This window comes from Alosa sapidissima, chromosome 6 (assembly GCF_018492685.1).
Source record: "Alosa sapidissima isolate fAloSap1 chromosome 6, fAloSap1.pri, whole genome shotgun sequence".
In the NCBI taxonomy this organism is placed as follows: domain Eukaryota; kingdom Metazoa; phylum Chordata; class Actinopteri; order Clupeiformes; family Clupeidae; genus Alosa; species Alosa sapidissima.
The window spans coordinates 34,947,791-34,968,277 of NC_055962.1; the positions used below are offsets into that span (position 1 = coordinate 34,947,791).

Consider the following 20,487-nt stretch of genomic DNA (forward strand, 5'->3'; position numbering starts at 1 on the left):
TTTAGATTGCCAGACACCACTGGAACTTCAACTAGAACAGGGTGTGGTCAGCCAAAGCAAAAACTGAGCTCTTTCTTTCCAAATGCTAACTGTAAATTTGGCATAGAAATAAAGATGGCTACCACACACATTAATTATAGTGTAGGATCTGTGACTCTGTGGGGCTGTTTCTCCACCAAATGCCCTGGCAGTATTGTTTGCATACATGGGACCAGGAATTACCAGGTGATTTTATCTAAGAACCTAGCTATCTCTGCCCAAAAGCTAAAACTCGATTGGATCCACCAACAGGACACAGTCCAAGGCGCACAAAGAATACATTCAAAAATTATTAAATAAGCACAAAATGTTGCTATTGCGATCCCTGACATTAGTCCAATTGAAAACCTCTGGTTGAACATCAAAAATCTGAGGTTTTTCAGTTTTAAAAACACATAACAAGAGATGAAGAGATGAGAAGAGAAGTTGGCATAAGAGGAATGGAGAAAATGAGGAGGTTCTAATGTTTAGCAGAATAAATCTCATGGGCTCATATGGAATTCATACTTTTTTCTTAATTTGCTTTGCAATAACAGTATGTGATGTGAAACAGTGGAGTGTTCAGTAGCATTTTTCACTCATATTAAATAAAGGTACCAATAATTCTGAAAAGTGCTGCAGATACATACAAACACACACACACACACACACACACATAACGCTCATACAGTACATGCAGATTCCAACACATACACACACGTTTCCAAACACCTACAGCTCACACACACACACAAATCTGCAGTACACACCTCTCCCTCTCCTGCTCCAGGAGGTTGGTGAAGTCGTCGCTCTTGTTGATGAAGTCGGTGTGCTTGCGCTTCTCGCTGTCCAGGTCGTTGACCGTTCGTCTGTGGCACTTCTCCGCCAGCAGCAGCTGCTCCAGCATGCGGCGGTACGTCTCCCTCTGCTTGCTCTCTAGCCGGTCCAGCTGAGGGGAGGACGAGAGACACTCACTCTCAACTCACATGGCTGCAGGACACAACACCATCATCACCAGGGTCATTGTGAGTCCCCAAGGACAGCACGACACACTAACTAAATATGTGGCTTCTTCACAGTGTATGCTACTGTGAATAAAAAAAGGCATAATACAGTTGCACCATAATGAAAAATCAGACGATTGGTGGAGATTTTGAAGGTTTCCATAACTATATGAATGAATATGATTTCTGCAAACTCAAACTTTCAATTTTGTAATGGTATCTTTCAGAGTAAAGAGCCACATGAAAGAAGCCTCTCCCTTTGTTATTCCCTCACCTCAGCCATGGGCACTTCGTAGACGTCGTCTGCGGGAGTCTTGCTGTTGGTCATCAGGGCGTCCCTCTGGAGCGCCTGTAGAGGTTTCGCGGGTGCGGCCGAGCCGTAGTGGGCCTCCAGCACCTCTGGTCGCGTTCGCTCGGACTTCATCATCTGGATGATGTCCTCCCTCGCCTTAGAGCAGAACACATCCAGCAGAGAGGTTTCATTTAAATGATAATGGCTTATCCAGTATACACTTCAACATCCAACCACTTTCTCTCAAAATTAGCATATGGGAAGCCTTAACATAGAAACTGATGTGTCTGAAGCAGAGACTTTCTAATGCATGGGGCTAGTTTGTAACATCAATATGGCCGTTGTCTACACATATCCCACCCCTTCCTCGCCAAAATGTCGACATGTGTATACATTGAGCCAATCATGTGGTGTGAACTCGACGCTGGAGCATGGTTGGTGTCGTGAAGCCTTGCGCACGCGCATTTCTGCCGAATAGGATGCCCGATGAGTACAATATGGCCGCCGAGTGGAGGGATTTGCCTAAAAGGACTTTGTCTGAAGCCACTGAAATACCAGATAGATATGAAACTCCCACTGCTCCAATAAGGGGTACTGAGCAGAACAAACATATTTTGCTGCATAACTGGACATAACTACTAGTTCTTATTTATTACAGACTGGATTTATTACTACAGGGTTAGACTGGAGAGTGCTCTGCCAAGGCCAAATGCCATATGTCGGAATGTTAAGGAGGAGTGAAAAATAATGGGTTGCTGCTCCACAATTCCATGAACCCCATGCAATACCCCTTCGCTAAATGTCTTGACTATCAAGGGTCGGGGTGCTATCGGGGGTTTTCGCGTAACCCTGCTGACAAACAAACAGATTGATGAACTGCACTGAAAACATAATCTCTGGTGGAAGTAATAACCTGAGTCTTTGTAGGGTTAAATCTGTAAAGCAGCTGTTATTCCATTAGAGGGAGCTCTACTCACAATGTCCACAGCATTCCTGAAAAGTGTGACACTGTGAATGATGTTACTATATTCATCATGAATCACATAAGACCTCCTAAATGAGACAGCTGTATTTAGAGATACACAGTACCAATTCCAGAGTGCTTTACTGACAGCACTAACATCCTCCTATGAGCACTGGGCCTATGTAATTTGTGAATCATTAACATTCTAAACACTGGTCAAAATCAAGCCCATGACGTATTTAGCCTTTAGACATCTGGTTTAGCCTCATTTCAGGTCCCCCATGAGGTGAGCATGAGTAGGGAGTGGAGCGACTCCCAGGAATAGCTGAGGTATCTACATGTAATCAGATCACACCACCTGGCTGTAACAGACTGTGAGCTCTAAGGGGATGATTTGCCTGTTATAGTGGAACTTTGAGGCTGTAGGGACAACCTACTAGTGCTTTTTAGTTACCAGAAAACAACAACCACCATTAGAAAACATGGTTTGAGAAAACAACGAGTGTGTCCTTTAATATTTGATTAATTAATGTTGATACACACCACGAGTCTGACCTTTAACCTTTGATTAATGAATGTTGATACACACCACGAGTCTGACCTTTAACCTTTGATTAATGAATGTTGATACACACCACGAGTCTGACCTTTAACTTTTGATTAATGAATGTTGATACACACCACCTCTCACCTGCACCTCGCCCTCCATCACTCCCAGTAGTCGGACCAGGTCCTCCTTAGAGAGGTCCGCCAGTGCAACCTTCCTCTTACCACCGCTGCTGCCCCTCTCGGGGCCTTTCTGTGTTCGTTTGGCCGTCCCGGGGACAGCTCTGTCCTCTTTGATCTCGTTCACGTTTCTCTTTGTGGGTTCCGGCGCGTTTCCTTTCCCGCCGTCCTCATCTTTCTGGAAGGCTTTGCGAGCCGGCTGTGCGATCTCGAGTTGACCCCTGTCAGGGATCTCCATGGCGCTACTCCGTGACCTCATGTTTCACCTCAATTCTGAAGAGAGCACCAGAAACAAAACAAACAAACAAAACAAACAAACAAACAAAAGTTAAAAAATAAATTAAAAATGAATCAACACTTCCACGGTGCAGGACTGATCTTTACCAATGTGGTAGATAATACAGACATCACTGACAATAGAGAAGAGTTTCTTCACAGCATAGGAGAGAACATGTTGTTGTTATAGGCCACTGCAATATGAGTCTCTCCACCAAGCTTGCCAAGGTGTGTTCAGTTGCAAGAGTGAGTCATCAGCTCAGTGGTCAAGACTGCATTATGACTTAGTCATTGGCCAACTCCGAACAACATAAATGTGTAACATGAGAAAACTGAGGATGGCTCGCCATCATCAGTTCAACTCTGGTGGCCAACTAGGGCTTTGTGTAAACACTGGGAGTGTGGATTCGCCCCAATGATTAAGAAATTGTGTTCTCCCCTGTGTGTTTTTAACTGCTGGCAACGTTTACAGCTAAAGGCCAAGGGCAAAGGTCTTACTAAAAGAGGCTAATTACGTATATTCTCTTCGTTCTCTCTCATGGCATCCAGTTGTAGGCTATATTCCCATATTTACAAAACTATTGAATAGGCTATAACCATGGTCTACAACTAGCAAATGCTTCTAACATTACTTTAACAGGGGTCCCTAACACTTTAGTTGTAATCCCGCTCTAAGAATTGTTGAGGTATAGGGGGATGTGGTCAATCACATAGGGTGATAATTTAAGCTTTAAGACCGAATTGTTCCAGTAGGAGCAACATCAGGCTAACACAGATGTTTCCTAAGTGCCCAGCTCGCCTAGTTGAGGGTAACAAAACAAACCTCTGCCAGTTCTCTCTCCTTCCTCCCAAACAACCCAAATATTTATCCTGCATGCATGTGTCTGTGGCGGGGGAGCTGAGCAAGTCATTAGCTCAGCCATTTCCTTCGAACGCAGCTGTCAGTTAGGTAAAGCTCCGCTCACACACAGATGCTTCCATATGATCTCTTTTGCGAGACACACGCCAGAGTTAATACCGCTGCGAGTCTATAGCAGGCTTGCCGTGATTTGCGAGGGGGATTTCCCCCCAGAGAGAGATGTGGTGCGCAGCCAGCCGAGAGGCCACTCCGACAGAGATGAAGTAGGGCTGCTCACAGTCTCAGCCGTTAGTTTCAGCTATGACTTCAGGAGGTTTAATCAATAGCAGGGATAGCATCTCCGCCGTTCCTCCCTTGTGATAGCATACACACTCAACCTGTCACCCTGACTCATTCACTGTGCAATTCTGGAGCAATTCCCAAACTAACATTGCTTTTTTGGTAATTTTGTGTTTTTCTAGTTCTAATGAACATATTGGTGTGTGCTGTGATTAGATATGTGACATAACTCTTCCGTTGACATCTGGGGCCAGATGACTCTCTAGAGATGGAGACCTGAGCAGCAAGTGCATTGGGTAGACTGAGTACAGTTGAGACACTTTTTGCCCACACAAAATCAAACAAAAAATAGATACTGAAAAGAAGTGATTTTCCACACAATATTCCACATGCCATTTCCTTAGCTTGTAGACTAAAATATTATAAATCAATAATACCACAATTAGCTCAAAAACATAAGGTGTATTTTTTGTCTTGACTGTGTCTCAACTGTAGGCCTACCCTATAGACTATAGAGTACAGTTGAGACACCTACCTGAAACAGTTGAGACACCCATCTTTAATGATGTATAGTTAACTAACCGTTAGTTGGAAAGTTGAATAAATAAAAACATAGCAATTGGAAAGTGTTTGTAGTTCAAATTCATTCATTTCATTTAAATTAGCGTTGGTTAAAAGGAATACATCATGAACAAAATGTGACACAGGAACAGATAGCGAACAGTAGCCTACAAATGGAATGTTCAAGTAGCCTAACACAATCCAATGTGTGTCTCAATTGTCCCCCGCTGACCACTTCACACATTTCTCTAGATTTTGCAACGACCTTACATGGCACAATGCCATAAAATATGCCAGTTTTTAGGACACAGAATAATGTTTGTAATGATACCAGTTACATTTAACAGTAACATAAGTGTAATGAGCTATTTATTGTCGAAGGTGCATGGTGAAGTGAAATTCTTACTTTGGAAAAAAAACACTTGCCGATATCCTTGGATGGGAGATACTTGTGTCGTTCAAATTGTCCATGATCAAAGAGGGCACTAATATGCATGTGCATAGCAAAAATCACAACTTGGGCTTGCTGTGCAAGCAAGATATTTAAGGTGTCTCAACTGTACACATGTCTCAACTGTACTCAGTCTACCCTAACACCCTACCCTCCCTTCCTCTAAATGGCAAATACAAACAAGATGTTAAGGTGATGTTACATGGCAGGGGCGGAGCTTGAGGGGGTGCGGGAGGTGCGGCACGCCCCCGGCCCGGGACCCGCAGGGCCCGGTGCGAGGGCGCCCCTCCCCCACCTCCGGGTAAGGTGGGACGGGCCTCTCCCACAGCACAAGGCCGGAGGAGCTAAGATCATGCAAACGGTTTCTTTTCAATCATTTTCAGCAGAGTGGGACGTATTAGGCTTATAGGTTGCCCCAGTCAGGACGAGTTATGACTCACGGTTGCTGAAAAGTTTTGAAATTTACTTTGATGATTTAGTAGGTGTAAAATATTGAATAAAATGTTCTGCTGTATGACTGGCTTTATTTTAACTCTCATATTGAACTTTACGACGTGCACATTTACAAAATTGGATCAACGATATTGTCTCCTACAGGCGTCAATGAGAGAACACTTACACTTACATGATTTTGGTTTCGATTTTCTAATTGGAGTAGGGGAGACCGGGTATGGTTGTAACACATTTTTCTTCAGCACCTAAAACTACTTTTAAAGCTACAGTTCTGGAACTTTTTGGCAAAGTATCCACATTTGTCTACTACAAGTGGCAACCATTTAAATCTCTTCAACTATATTACAGAATTTGTGAGATTATGACAAGTACAGTGTGAAGGCCTACTACTGGGGTAGATTGTAACACCTATTGGGGTAGATTGTAATAGGTAAAAAAAAATGCAGAAAAACAATGGAATTCCATTTGATATACTGATTTATTGCATAAACAGGGTACACAGGGTGTGAAAATAGATTCACCAACATATTGTATACCATACAATCCGTTCTTCACATAGAGAATGGAGATCATATTAACGTTTTAAACTAAATATAAAAACCACAACGTTTATACTTTTGTGTGTGTATGTATTTGTGTCTCTCATGGAAAGAGAGAGAGGGCTGAACAGTCACACATACAAAGATGAAATTAAACAGACATTAAATGGGTCTACTAGCCCCATTCCACAGGTTGTAACATATTCAAAAAATGTGTTACAACCTACCCCACCACTGTCATCCATTGTTTAGCTAGCTGTATTAGCATGGTGCTTTGACATTAGCAAGAGAGAGCTACACCATTCTTTACTAGAGAAACTATAGTTTGACCTGATGTAACTCATACAACTGTATCTACAATGGTAAAAGCACTAGAAAAAAATAAATCAAAAAAAAAAAAGTTACTTTCTTACCTCAGATGTTGAATTTTTCTCCTTACTCCGGGATAAATGGCACTAACAACTTGAAAATGTCCACGTGTGATCGTTAAGGAAGTCTGAGGAGTCAGAAACTGTCACATGGCTCATATCTTATCCCTGATTGGTGGAATTGGTGATGTTACAACTCCCCCCATGTTACAACCATACCCGGTCTCCCCGAAGTCTTTGTGACAACACGCCATGATACATTTGATAATGTTTGATCTTAACATTGTTTTGGTATGAAGCATCTTTTAGGCTACATAGCCTAATGAATGCGCTCTAGAAAGTGAAAGTAGCCTAACCTAGGCCTATGCGCTCTGTGTCTGAGTCTGTGCACGTCCGCAATTGATTACGTTCCTCAAATGGAGAACACATCAATCCCATGGTATTTTTTGCCCTAAAATGCATGAAACATGCAAGTTCAAAATCCCGCCGTTACGTTACATCTCCGTTTCATATTTTTGCCTAGGCTAGCCTAAATGAATTGAACGAACTCAACTGACAACGGGTATACTGATTCGGTCATTGAGACTACAGAATTCAGACTACAGAATACAGTACAACAAACGTTCTGTCTTTCTGAAGTTTATTTTTGTATTCCGGGGTACAGTAGCCTAATTGCCTAATGTCTTGACAATAGTTTTTCTTACCGGCTTGCTGTTTAAACTGACTGCGCCGCTCTGAACTTTCCTGCCAGGTTTATGACGTAAACCGCTACATCTCGGCTCTGGCATTGCCTAAACTCATCGTGTGGGAAATCAGATTATCTGTCAATATTGGGCTTTGAAAGTAAGGAATATTTGCTCAGAAATAGTAGGCCTAGGCTACATTTTGTAACATTTATAGAGAAACCGAGGGGAAGTTAAATTAGAACTCGTTGGAAATTGAAAACACATACAAAAAAGATTCGGGGCTTTTAAAAAGAGATTCGGGGCTTGAGCCCCCGAAGCCACCCCCTCGCTCCGCCAATGCAACCATCCAGCAGTAGCCTAACTTCTGCATTCAGTGAGATTTGCACCGCCCTAATTTTATTTTTGACTCTTCCCGTCACCATTGCAACATCTGAGCGTTCATTCTCCAAGTTAAAGACCATTAAAAACCACTTGAGGAGCACAGTGGGACAGGAGAGACTGAGTGGACTTGCCATGTTGTCCATAGAGAATGAGAGAGCAAAGAAAATGGACATAGGCCTACACAGCGCATCGTGGACGAGTTCGCGGAGCGCAAGGCTCGTCGTATGCCCTTCAAATAGTGCTGCGTATTATTGTTGTTTTATTATTAGGGGTCATGTAGCCTAATGTTTTTGTTGTTCTCTTGGTTACACTTCATGTACGTTCGATGGACTTCAAAATTACATAGTTGCTCTCCGTGGCGCCGACGCTTGTAAGACCCGCTGTTGCGGGCATGTGTATCCTATGTTGTAAAATTATGTTATGATGAGTTTAATAAAGGGCCCGGTCATGTGACCCGCCCCTGGCCCGGCTCTGACTTGTTCCGCCACTGATACATGGGGCAACTTTTAGGCACATAGTCATGTCCAAAAGCCCTAAAATGATATGATGCTATTGATTAACTGACCTCACTGCAAAGTCTTTGCGGTGGTAGTGTAGTGGTTAAGGAGCTGGGCTAGCGTGCAGTAGCCTGAAAGTTGTGGGTTCAATTCTCGGCTTCCACCGTTGTGTCCTTGAGCAAGGCATTTAACCCCAAGTTGCTCTGGGGACAATGTGATCCCTTGTAATATAGCTGACATATGTAAGTCACTTTAATAAAGAAGTGTCTGCTAAATGTAATGTAATGTAACATATAATTAATTCTACTGTGCTCTCTGGCTGAAGAGTGGGAAGCCGTGGCCTAGTGGTTAACACTTCGGACCTGTAACTGGAGGTTCAGTTGCCGGTTCAAACCCCGACCAGTAGGCACGGCTGAAGTGCCCTTGAGCAAGGCACCTAACCCCTCACTGCTCCCCGAGCGCCGATGTTGATGCAGGCAGCTCACTGCGCCGGGATTAGTGTGTGCTTCACCACACTGTGTGTACATTGTGTGCTGTGTGTGTTTCACTAATTCATGGATTGGGATAAATGCAGAGACCAAATTTCCCTCACAGGATCAAAAGATAGATAGAAAAGAAAAGATAGAAAAGGAGTGGATTCTGCAAATTATAAGATACCACTCCAACTTACATCTGACAGTTTTTTACCACTGTTGACACACATTTTCAAAACTCTGTGTCTATTTTTCAAAACTCTACACACAAAGCCGACTATTGCTCACACAAAATGCCTTAAATCTCCAGCAAAATGACACACAACATTCAAAATGCCATGAACACATCTCTAAAGCAAATATTTGCCTCACATTATAAACACTTTTGTCATAATGACATTTTGGATACACCATGTGAAACCAAAAATAGTGATTTTTCCCAAATAATTTGCTGTTGTAAAGTATACAGTTGTGAAGTGTACAGCAAAATACAATGAGTGGTCCCACCAGATGTAGATAGATAGAGATAGATAGATAGATAGATAGATTATAGATAGATAGATAGATACTTTATTGATCCCCAAGGGGAAATTCAAGAAAGATGTACATGGAGTTAAGTCGACTTTTTGTAGAACATTAAGCTAAAGTGATTCATTTTCATTTCAAAATATCTGCATTGTTTTTGAACATTTCAACCAGAAATCATCGCATTTCAACCAGTAACCTGAACAGACTCAAAGGGTCTATAAAGTATATCTATTCATAGGCCTACAGAGCAATGATTGGATGGTGTCTAGTAAAGTAATGAGTGTTTGTACATTGAGGACTGAGTGTGAATAAGTGGCGAATAAGTGTGGCATTTTGATAGGTTGTGTTTGAAAAATGAAATCAAGTTACTTCCTGTTAGATTTTTTGTGTGTTAGGTAGAAAATTCTGTGTGGTGTTTTGCAAAATGTGTTTTAGGAAATTGAAAACTGAGTCAAACAATGAGAAATGGTGTTTTGCAGATTTGGTGTGGGGTTATGCCGTTCGAAAGACATGTTTAGAAAATTGTGTGACAAGCAAGATTTAGCGGAAGATTTAGTTGAAAAAAAACAGCTTACACACTGATACTCAGTGAGACATTTAGGCCCTGTTTACACAACAACGCTCACGGGTGAAAACGACAAAAATACTTTATCAGATGGGCCTTTCATTTAGACGGCAACAGCGTTTTTGGGCCTTAAAAACGCAGAAAAGTGAAACCACCTTCCAGAGTGGTAATCTTAAAAACGCTCCGTCCGTCTAAAGGGTAAAAAAAGCAAAAGTCTGCTCCGATCTGCTCAACGTGTGGCTCTTGTCGCGTACACGTTTACTCTACACCTAGCTACCTGGCGTGCATACTACATCGAATTTCACACACTTTTGCTGTGTGTGTGTGTGTGTGTGTGTGTGTGTGTGTGTGTATGTGTTCAGCATGCTGGCTTGCTTTCTCCACTTGTCAGATTGTCATCTTGCAGGGCCAAACATGACTTCAGCACACTGTGATGAGTTTCATGGAGACAACCTGTCTCGGCCTCAGTGATGAAGTGAAGTCCAGTGAGAGACAAACGAGACTCGCTTTCCATCTCAACCTTGTCCACAACTCATAAAAGTACAAATCACCTTTGTTGTTTTCTGATTGAGCAAGCAAGTCTCCTTTGAGCTCCCCTCACATACTGGATTGGCTTGAAATGTTTCACATGTCCATCATTCACATGAGGACTATATTCCACATGGTAGGCCTATTTTAAATTGTGATTTACTCTATGTCTGGCTCAGTGAAAATTAAAATCATTCCAAACATTGACATAAAAGTTATTTCACAAAGAAAAAAGGTATTTTTGTAGGTCTCAAAAACTCAAAAACAATTTCTCCTGGTGATGAATTATGAAGTTTTATTTGTGTTTGAATCAGACTTGCTCACTTTTAATGGTTTAGGAGGGAGACTTGAGAAGCTGGTCTCGCTGTGTGTTATATAGCTGGTCTCTCTGTAGAGGATGGCACACCAACACACTCCAGGCCTATCATATATTTCCTGCACTCGATCAGAAACTCGGGGCGCCACTTGACTGTCAAGAGCAATAACCGGGCCTTGCCAAGTATGAGCAACGTCGCGCGGCGTTTTAATCAGGGAATGTGAGGCCATTGTTTCCACTGGTCACACTGAACAAAAGAGTCGACTTTCCTTTGCATCACCAACACCTGGGGGAGCGTTCGCTCTTGCCTTCTTTGGCCACTGATCAGAGACCAGGCAGCAGTGGGAAACCTGTGTGCACACTGTGTACGGACAGAGCCCACGAGAGGTGCATCGCGTCGGCTGACCACAGAGCAGACACACCCCACTCCCCCCCTTGCAGCGTCTTATGACTCGATGGCGTCACTAAACGCACACACACGAACAGCTGAGAAAGTAGTGGCGGGAAGGCTCTCACCCCAAGAGCTTAGCTGAGCTGAACCGAGCGGACCTGTGTGTGTGTGTGTGTGTGTGTGTGTGTGTTGTGGGTCCTGTCTGGCGTGGACGTTTGATAGGATGATTAACGTCTTGTGTGTGTTTGTGCTGATTCATAAAGGTCAGACATAAATCAGAACGCAACCAGCCTGCGCTGTGTGTGTGTGTGTGTGTGTGTGTGTGTGTGTTGTGTTGTGTGTGTGTGTGTGTGTGTGTGTGCAAGACGTTTTATGGTGCTGCTGGGAGTGATGATGAAACAAGGAGCCCCACAGCTCACACTCACACACACACACACACACACACACACACACACACACACACACACACACACACACAGGGGCCTGGGTCGAGTAACAGCACAGCAGTAACACCAAGGCCCTCTCTGGAAAAGTATGTTGAAGCCACTGAGGCCGAACGAGGCTAGGCCACCGGGCTCTGATGAAACCAGCATGTGACTTCAGCTGGGAAAATCCTGGCCGCCGAATGGCAGCAGTCAGTTAAGTGCCGATGGTTATTAATAGTTGTTACAGGGAAGCTGCCAACCACTCCTGTGGGCACAGCCATTTAGGCTGTCTTCATTTTGACTGTCAGCTTGATTTGCTCAAAAACCTTCAGCCCTGAGCACTGTTGACACAAAAAGCAATGTCTCAGATACCTCAGATGTATTGGTAAGAGCAGCAACAGTTATGATGATATTGTAACAAGACAGTTTCTATAGCTGCGATGTCTAAACATAACCAGCACCATGAAAGTCTGTTTTGATGACCTTAAATACAAACATCCTTTCTTTCAGTGAGACAATATTATTAAATGCCAGTGGGTAATATTAAAATCATATGTAACATTTATTTGGGTTTAGTCTGCCAGAATCAGCCTTTTTTTGTTGTTTAAGTTGTAAGCTCAGTGTGTTCCATTTACAGAGATACAACTCTACCTCTTAACATTTGCTTCATATTTCTCTCATGGTGGTCTTTTCTGTATTATTTTCAGATTGCACATTAACATGTTTTATGTTACAACATACTTAATCCGTGTCCAACAAATCTCAAAATAACACTATTTTCAACCACCCAGTCAGTTGACTTATAATCACCTTGAATTTGGAGGATTGCCTCAGAGCTCAACACTCTAAATCGAGCAGGGCATATTTTTAGCCAACAGGATCATCTGTGCTAGAAATTTCATCATAATCATCGTCATCTGCTTCAATGTTGGAATATATATGACAAATATGACACATAGACATGGCTTACATTCTGCTCATGGACATTATCAGGAGGGCAAAGAGGCACTGGACTTCCCCCCCTACCAAAACAGACAGACAAGACAGACAGAAACACACACACACACACACACACACACACACACACCACCCCAACAACCTCGCTCATTCTTGGACATTGGGCCCATGGGTGGCATGCACAGCTGTTTGTTGGTGAAATGGAGTATTTATAGGGCCTCACCCTAGTTGTGTTTTGGCACACACAAGAGACACAGAGATGGCTATCCGTTTATCAGACAACAAATGGCAGTTCTCTAGTTGCCCCCCCAACCCCCCTGCTGATGCCCACCAACACAACACCCAAGCCAGCCCACCTCAGCATAAACAAACCCCGCCGACTGAACGTGGGATTCTTGCTTGCTCTCCTGGTAGTTATTAACACTTCCCAAGACCCCTGCAGCGGACATTGTCGGCGTGCCATGCGCCATCACGGACATTCAAAGACGTCTAAATAAAGCACGATCACAGTGCGTACTGCTGGAGCCACGGCCTTGCTCACACACGCAAACGACTTTACACACACCACATTCCCTGTTGGAATGACAGCAGGGCTTAACTGGGAAACAAAGTCTGATCTGGGGCCAGCAAGAGGCATCGCTGTAATAGTTGATAGGAGGGATATAAACAGACGAAAGGGGACTGGGTGGCTGCCTTCCTCTGACATTATCCACCTGCCGTCATCATCGCACATGTTGTGTTCGCAGTGAAAGGGAAAGTGCTTCAAGTGAACCTGCCTAATTTAGGCAGTGTGCCTGGAAATTGGCCAATGCAAGCATTTTTATACTGCAAGAGGGTAATGATAGTCATCCTTGTCTCAAGTCTCAAAGACAATTATAATAGAAATATGCTTCTTGTGTACACCATGTTAAGATGGAAGAGAGAAAAAATGTTGCCAAAACATGTTTGTATGGGGTTCTTTGTTTTAGATTTCAGTGAGGAATTTGCAGAGTATGAGTTTGAGGAAGTGAGTGGAAAATGTTTTCTTCTTTTGTGGTCAGAAGTGCAGTGTGGTCTTGTTCTGTGAAGCACAATACTGTGAGGACAGGTAGCAGGCAGCCCAGAGTATAACCCATCCGCCAGTGGATGGACCACTCCGAGGACCTTTAGCAAAATAACCCCACAGAACAGATTTTGACTCAGCCAAGCGAAGACAGGAATGTGACTAAATAAGGCAAAAGAGAGAGAAATACTTTCTGAGGAGTCCTGCGTGCAGACACCTCCTTTCAGCAAAGCAGACATTTCATCTCATAGTGGGGGAAAAAAGTTGAAAAAAGCTTGCAGAAATCGGAAAGAGAAAGTTCCAGAAAAAAAAAACACATCAGTGGCCCTTTTAATGTCCCTGTGTGACGACAAGAGTAGAACTCGCAGCGCAAGGTCACACCTCATCATTAACCCTACACTTCATCCATCAAGACATTGAATTTGAATTCTGTGGGAATATTGCTATGCAACACTCCATAAAAACAAACTCGCTCACATGGTGTGACAAACTCGTGTCCATCGGAAACGAGTTGTAGCTGCGACTAACTGCAGAAAGGGGGGTGGGGGGGTGGATTTGTTTGGGTCCTCGTTACAGCGCTAAAGCCGCGCGTCTCCAGGGCGAGTCTGCGATTCGCTCCGGTGTATTATATTCTGACACCCTACGAGACTTATGTTTCAGAGTTCAGGACTGGGTCAGGGAGTTGTTGGAGAGTCAGTGCTTTTTTCCTCCGGGCATAAATCCACAGCCCGTGCATCTGAGGGAGGCTCCTGTAGGTTTCCGCCATAAAGCCAGTCTTCCACCACTCTGTGTCAGCAGCGCCCGCGGCCGCCAGACAGAGTGACCTCTTTGACCTCCAAGCCCACAGCGGGATGGGAATACCAGGGCCTGGGAGGTCCTGGAGAGCTGGCCCGAGTGAAAACAACTGCAAGCGGAGAGAAACGGTCCTCTAGACTTGGCCAGTGCTGTCCAGTGAAAAGGATCGTGGTGATTTTGTGTGGTGATTTTTCTGCTTTAGCTGGTGTTTGTTTTGTCTGATTTAGAGGTTCTTCCAGCTGAGGGAGTTGTGTTGTAAAATGTATTTGCTGCAATTATGTTCGGCTAAGATATATTGCTTCCTACAGAGATGTCCACTGTAAGCATGGAGTTCATGTTTATTCTGTGATGCAATCTCATATGTAACCACTGCATGTTTCCACTTTCAGATGAATAAAGATAAGCAGGGATCCAACATGCCTGTCTGTCTACCATTAGGACATAATGTAGCCTATTCCTATGACACATTAGTACAGTAGGACCAGAATATCTCTGCTGAGGTTAGATTACAATCTGTAGTATTCCAAGCAGGAGACACAAATATAGGACTCTTTGCAGCGGTCTACATTAGACTAAGCACTTCCTGTTTCATTGGGCAAGTGCATGATAGCCATCTGCTGTTTCCTGGCCGACCATCATTTGACATCATTTAGAACGTTCCAAATGGCGTCTATGAAGTCACACACTAGACACTAGAACAAAGCCAGATAGGATGCTTGTACCATATCACACAAGTGGGGAAAAAAGAGGAAATGCCATAAAGAAATGGACTGCACCACACACACACACACACACACACACACACACACACACACACACACACACACACACACACACACACACACACACACACACACAAGCACATGCACACACACACAAACACAGCATGCACAGTTTCTGTTGTGCAGAGCAGTGCACTGATTCATGTCACCAACACCTCTGTCCATATGTTAATTCTCTCAGTGTTCTAATTAAATAAGACAGGTCAGTGCTTGCTGCCGTACAAGGGTAGCAGGAGGGGTGAAGGACAAGAGAGAGGATTCTTTTGAATGGTGGAGTAAAAATAGAGGCTGTAAACTTGGCCTGGTCCAAAGCTATATACAACCAGAATCTAGCACAGCACAGGGGAGTTTGTGTGCTGTCGAACAGTTTTCCTGAATCTTATCTCTTCCATTCGATTATGTTTCATCACAATGTGTCTTTTTGTATTAGGCTACACAGCAAATGAAATGAAAACGTTGGAATGCGAAACATTACAGCCCACTGCAAATATTTTATCTACTTTGGAAACGTCCAGTTCTCGCAGCAGACCGAAGTGTGGATAGCCTACTATCCTATCTGACCAAAGCGCCGGCTGTCAGTGGAAGAAGAATTAGATAGATAAGGCATGTTCCATCCCTAAATGCCGCGCTTCAAAAGGGCCAAGAGTGGGCTGGCCAGGCCATAGCAGTGACATCACAGGCCAGATGTACTGTAGTTCTTGAACAGCCTGGTTTCACATGCCTTTCTGATGGGATGGGGATGAAGTCACTTCCCTCATAAAGTGGGTGAAAGAGAGAGAGAGAGAGAGTAAGAGAGAGAGAGAAAGAGAGAGAGAGAGAGAATGGGGTGGATTACTGCTGACTGTGTTATTTGTCTATTTCTCCGTCTATGTCAACATTTTTGGCCAGTTGTACACATAAACCCAAAAGCATTTTTGCAAATTTGTGGTTATCTTCTCTGCTAACAAATGTGTCATAACTTCTAGCAAATAGACCTTAGAGCATTTTCTCACACACATAAATTTCATGTGAACTCACGGCGGAAAATAAATTCAGTGTGCAAGGCATTACTTGAAAAGTGCTTTGTAACACATTCACTAACTGACTTAAAATAAAAAAAAAAGCTCTTAAAACGGTACAAATCCTGAGAGATAGCACCGTTGCCATAGCAATACAGCATCCACCAACAATGGCGTGACAGCATTTGAATTACTGATTTAATTAATAGCACAATCCATATGTTACCACTCATGTGCAGTATTTTTTTTGTGATCAACATTGTTTATTAGAAAAGACTTATGTCATAGCCACTGTTTACATTGGACATACAAACCACACAAACCACAGAACACTCATGTGCAGTAGGCTATACGATCATGCCAACTCCTGAGCAAACTCACTATGTTGCTATTCTATTTTGGCCTCCTCATGCCAGCTCTAGAGGTGCAAATGATAATACCCATCAGACCAAGAGTGTAAACAAGTATCCATTACCACAACAAACCACACAGGACGGGAGCCTCTCCACCCCATGAGTCATGGCTCCTCGGCCACCTAGGTGCAGTCAATAAGCGGCTGATGATTTCACCGCTGTTTCTACAGAGGGGCTTCGGTGGTCAAATGTGAATGTCACATTCCACGGGTTAGTCAGTTAAAGGTGCATACGCGTCTAGATGAGACACTCGGCAGATGAGAGAGTCACTCTCCCCTAAGTGTGACTGGATGACTGGTGTCACACTGTACAGACACCACAAATGATTTGGTGTCCTCTTTAATGTTACTGCTAGGCCTCACTGTTTGTATATAAAGGGCCAAATATTTACTGCACATTATAGCTATGGAAGTAATATTTATACTATTGTGCTCCATGCCTTTTCAGCTGCTGGAAAGATCATTATGACTTTATACACAAGCCAGAGTCTTAACACTGCAGTGCTCTTGACAGTTACGTGTGTCTCATCAGTCCACGAGAGAAAATAGCTTAGCAAACACCCCAAACCCATCCTTGTTTTGTTGTCATAGTAACAATGGCCGGACACAAAGCCAGAGGGGCTGCTGTGTGTTCCATGCCGAGGCTGCAGAGCCGAATTAGCCGGCTGATCTCATGGCCCCCAGCGTCTTATCACTCAGCGTTTGGCTGCGAACGTCAACAGTGACAGGGACTCCTGCACAGGGACAGGGATGATTTAAAGCAACACAATCAGCCGATTACTGTACCGAAATGCAGTGCTACACATCTCTTTATCTCTTTTCCTTTATCTGTCAGTGAGCATGTGAAGAAGGAAGGAAATCTGTCTCCTTGGTGTTAATGTTACTGAGCTACCCAGGCAATAGTCTCTAAATGAGCTACCCAGGCAATAGTCTCTAAATGAGCTACCCAGGCAATAGTCTCTAAAACCACTCTGGCTCCTTGGTGTTAATGTTACTGAGCTACCCAGGCAATAGTCTCTAAAACCACTCTGGCTCCTTGGTGTTAATGTTACTGAGCTACCCAGGCAATAGTCTCTAAAACCACTCTGGCTCCTTGGTGTTAATGTTACTGAGCTACCCAAGCAATAGTCTCTAAACTCACTCTAGCTCTTTGGGGGCAGAGGGAATGGAAAAACCAAATAGACAAACCTCTGTATAATGACATGGTATATTGGGGCAGATTTACAGAGAATTACAGGGGATAAATGACTTTTTATTGCTCTGTGACAGCTTCACAATGACAACTCAACACGTTCCCTCACACTGACCGTACGAGATCTAACGAGATCTTTTCAAGATGTAGCAGAACTAGAGGCACAAGTAAACTGTCAAATAGATATCTAATCATATATCACCATATCATAGTAGAGTAACAACTGCAAATGTTTTTTTTTATCCTCGACTACAATGTAGTTCCAAATCGAGTGTCATAAAAACAAGTAGGGGAACGGGTAGGAAAAAGCCCATCATGGAACACGTTTTTCTCAACAAGATGTGGGAAAGCATACCCAATCTGGTTTCACAGCCTAAAACCACAGAAACAAAAAGAAAAAGACAGAGGGGGTTGGCACCTTCTGACGACAACACTGGCTGCTGATGGTATGCCTACAGAGCAGGAAGTCTGTCAGGGATCCCCTTGTGCTCCCCCACAGGTCCTCGGGGACAGAATAATTATGTCTCACGACACAAACAAAAAGTACACATTAACCAGAACTCTCAAGCGTCCCACACTGGTGAAGAAAGGGAGAGTGCAAAGCGTGGGTTTCAAAGTCTGTTATTAAGGTTTGTCATCCAGATAGTTCCCTGGCAGCACACTAAACAAATTCATTATCATCCTCCGAGAGTGGTTTGTGATCATATCTCATCTGGCTTTAAATCCTCCAAGAGCCGAGGATGCTGAATTTTGTGAAAAGCCACTTGAAGAATTCGTCTCTGTCCAGAGTGAGACGTAGAAACTTATTTTTTATGCCCTCCCATTCTAATGTAAACAGTAGAAACGCCAAGCTTAGCTGTACTGTGTCTACTTTAAATCTTTCTCAAGAGAATAATTTATCTAGCTTAGGACGTCATGCGGTGGCCTCTGTAGCATCAGAGGATTTGCTCCTCCAGCCCCCAAAACACACACACACACACACACACACACACACACACACACACACAGACAAAATATTGAAGTTCAGTAAAAGTAGCTGGATGGTTCCATGGCGTATCACTGCATCTAGATCTGTGCAGCCGCTTCAAGTGTTATTTATTCCTTGTTTGTCCGCTCCCCAGAGCATGAGCAGAAGCACTCTTTTGGTTAGAGATGTAATCAATTAATGCTCCCTTTCTAATGTACCATTTCCTGAGTGCGGGGAACATTTACTGAAAATCAGCCTGGCGGCACATCCCACAGCCCTTCCACAACTCATTGATTCAAATGATGTGCTTCCCACTGAACGATTCATGAGTCACTCTCACACACACTCACAGAGACACCCTTTTACTCATACAGACACTCACAGGCACCACACACACACACAAACAATGGTGGATGGTCCTCTTATTCATATGAATAATAGCCAGCAATTTGATACACTGTCAAAGAAGCAAAGTACAGGCTATTTCAGACTGTAATATGTCTGTAAACAAACACTACATTAATCTCTCAGTGACATAACCTTCACTGTCACCTACCACTTTCTGACTATGAAATACAGTTTATTAAATTTCAATATACAGGACAGATCTAGTTATCTCTACCAGTTTAGCGTGTTTTTATCTTGCTCTCATGTCATAAGCTAGAACAGACTGAAACTGAAGTTCGCTGCCTTACCTGTCTACAGTGGTCCAAGTCCAGCCGACAGCTCACACCTGAGAGGCAACAGCTGCTGAGAGTTAGGAACCAGCACAAGGACAGAGAGAACCCTCCTCAGAACTCTTCACTTCCAAGCCTCTGTGTCCAAAACACTTTTTTTTTACAAAGACACCCACTCCTCTTCCTCTATACTCTCCTCTGCTCTCCTTTGGCTCCTCAAGTTCTCTGTTCGGTAGAGCTGCGGCACTCAGGGAGATACTGTAAATGTTAACTCTGGAGAGATCCTGCTTTTGTCTTCTCACAAAGTTTTGAGCCAGCAGGGAGACTCGCACCGACTGTGAGCGCAAAGAGAGTGGGTGAGCGTGAGTGAGCGAGTGAGTGAGACCAGGAGGGAGGGGGGGGGGGGGGTCAGTCAGAGCTGCTGCTCTCTTTATCACTATACTGTTTCTTTGAGAAGTTAATTTCTGCCTTTCCTCTCTGACCACAGCAGCAGACACCCAAGTGAACCAGAAGAATAATTCAGTCTGTTTTTGTCAAGAGTCAGCCTATCTATCTTCTTTCCCTCTCTTTCTCTCTCTCTCTCTCTCTCTCTGTGTTATGTTTTGACTCAGAGAGGAGTTTGAGGCTGACTGAGGAGGAGGGCTAAATTTAAGATGAGCTCTCAGGCACTCATAGCATTTAACAGCTGAGATTCAGGCATGTGCCTTCCAAGTCCTCTATGATAGCTGAGCCATCGGATTCCCCCATTCAAGTGGAGTCCAGCTTAACCGTTCCAGCAAAATGCAAAGTTAGAAATGGAACAGTCTCTGGGCAGATGGGGAAAATATCAACTGTACATGCATACAGCCACTTGGTCACAAATGCAATACATGCACATGCATTATATATGAATTTTAGTCAATCTGTTTGTCATCTGTATATTGTAGAAGATCTGTTTCTGTTGCAATTATCATATTTTGATCAAAAACTTTCACATTTTGTTTTTACTCTCCACATTGTGAAACAAGACACTGCCAAGAGGGTTGTGGTACATTATTTAAAAATGATTTCATGGTATCACACGCACCAGCGTTTGACACTACGGT

The 20,487-nt window shown here is 43.5% G+C and overlaps 1 protein-coding gene across 8 annotated transcripts in view; it reads right to left on the reverse strand.

Annotated features, from left to right (window-relative positions):
* Positions 1 to 20,001, reverse strand: part of LOC121711591 (filamin-A-interacting protein 1-like) — a 33,449-nt gene extending 13,448 nt beyond the window's left edge. For 4 of the 8 annotated variants that reach the window (XM_042095317.1, XM_042095315.1, XM_042095314.1 and 1 more), the window contains exons 1-4: positions 19,421 to 20,001; positions 2,970 to 3,277; positions 1,297 to 1,470; positions 789 to 967 (exon numbers count right to left, since the gene is read on the reverse strand). In XM_042095317.1, coding sequence (XP_041951251.1) covers positions 789 to 967; positions 1,297 to 1,470; positions 2,970 to 3,263 — 647 coding nt within the window. In that variant the 5' untranslated portion in view covers positions 3,264 to 3,277; positions 19,421 to 20,001. Of the gene's footprint in view, positions 1 to 788; positions 968 to 1,296; positions 1,471 to 2,969; positions 3,278 to 3,388; positions 3,533 to 19,420 lie in introns of those variants that run through there. The other 4 variants (XM_042095316.1, XM_042095313.1, XM_042095311.1 and 1 more) reach the window with 3 other exon arrangements.
* Between the last annotated feature and the right edge of the window lie 486 nt (positions 20,002 to 20,487).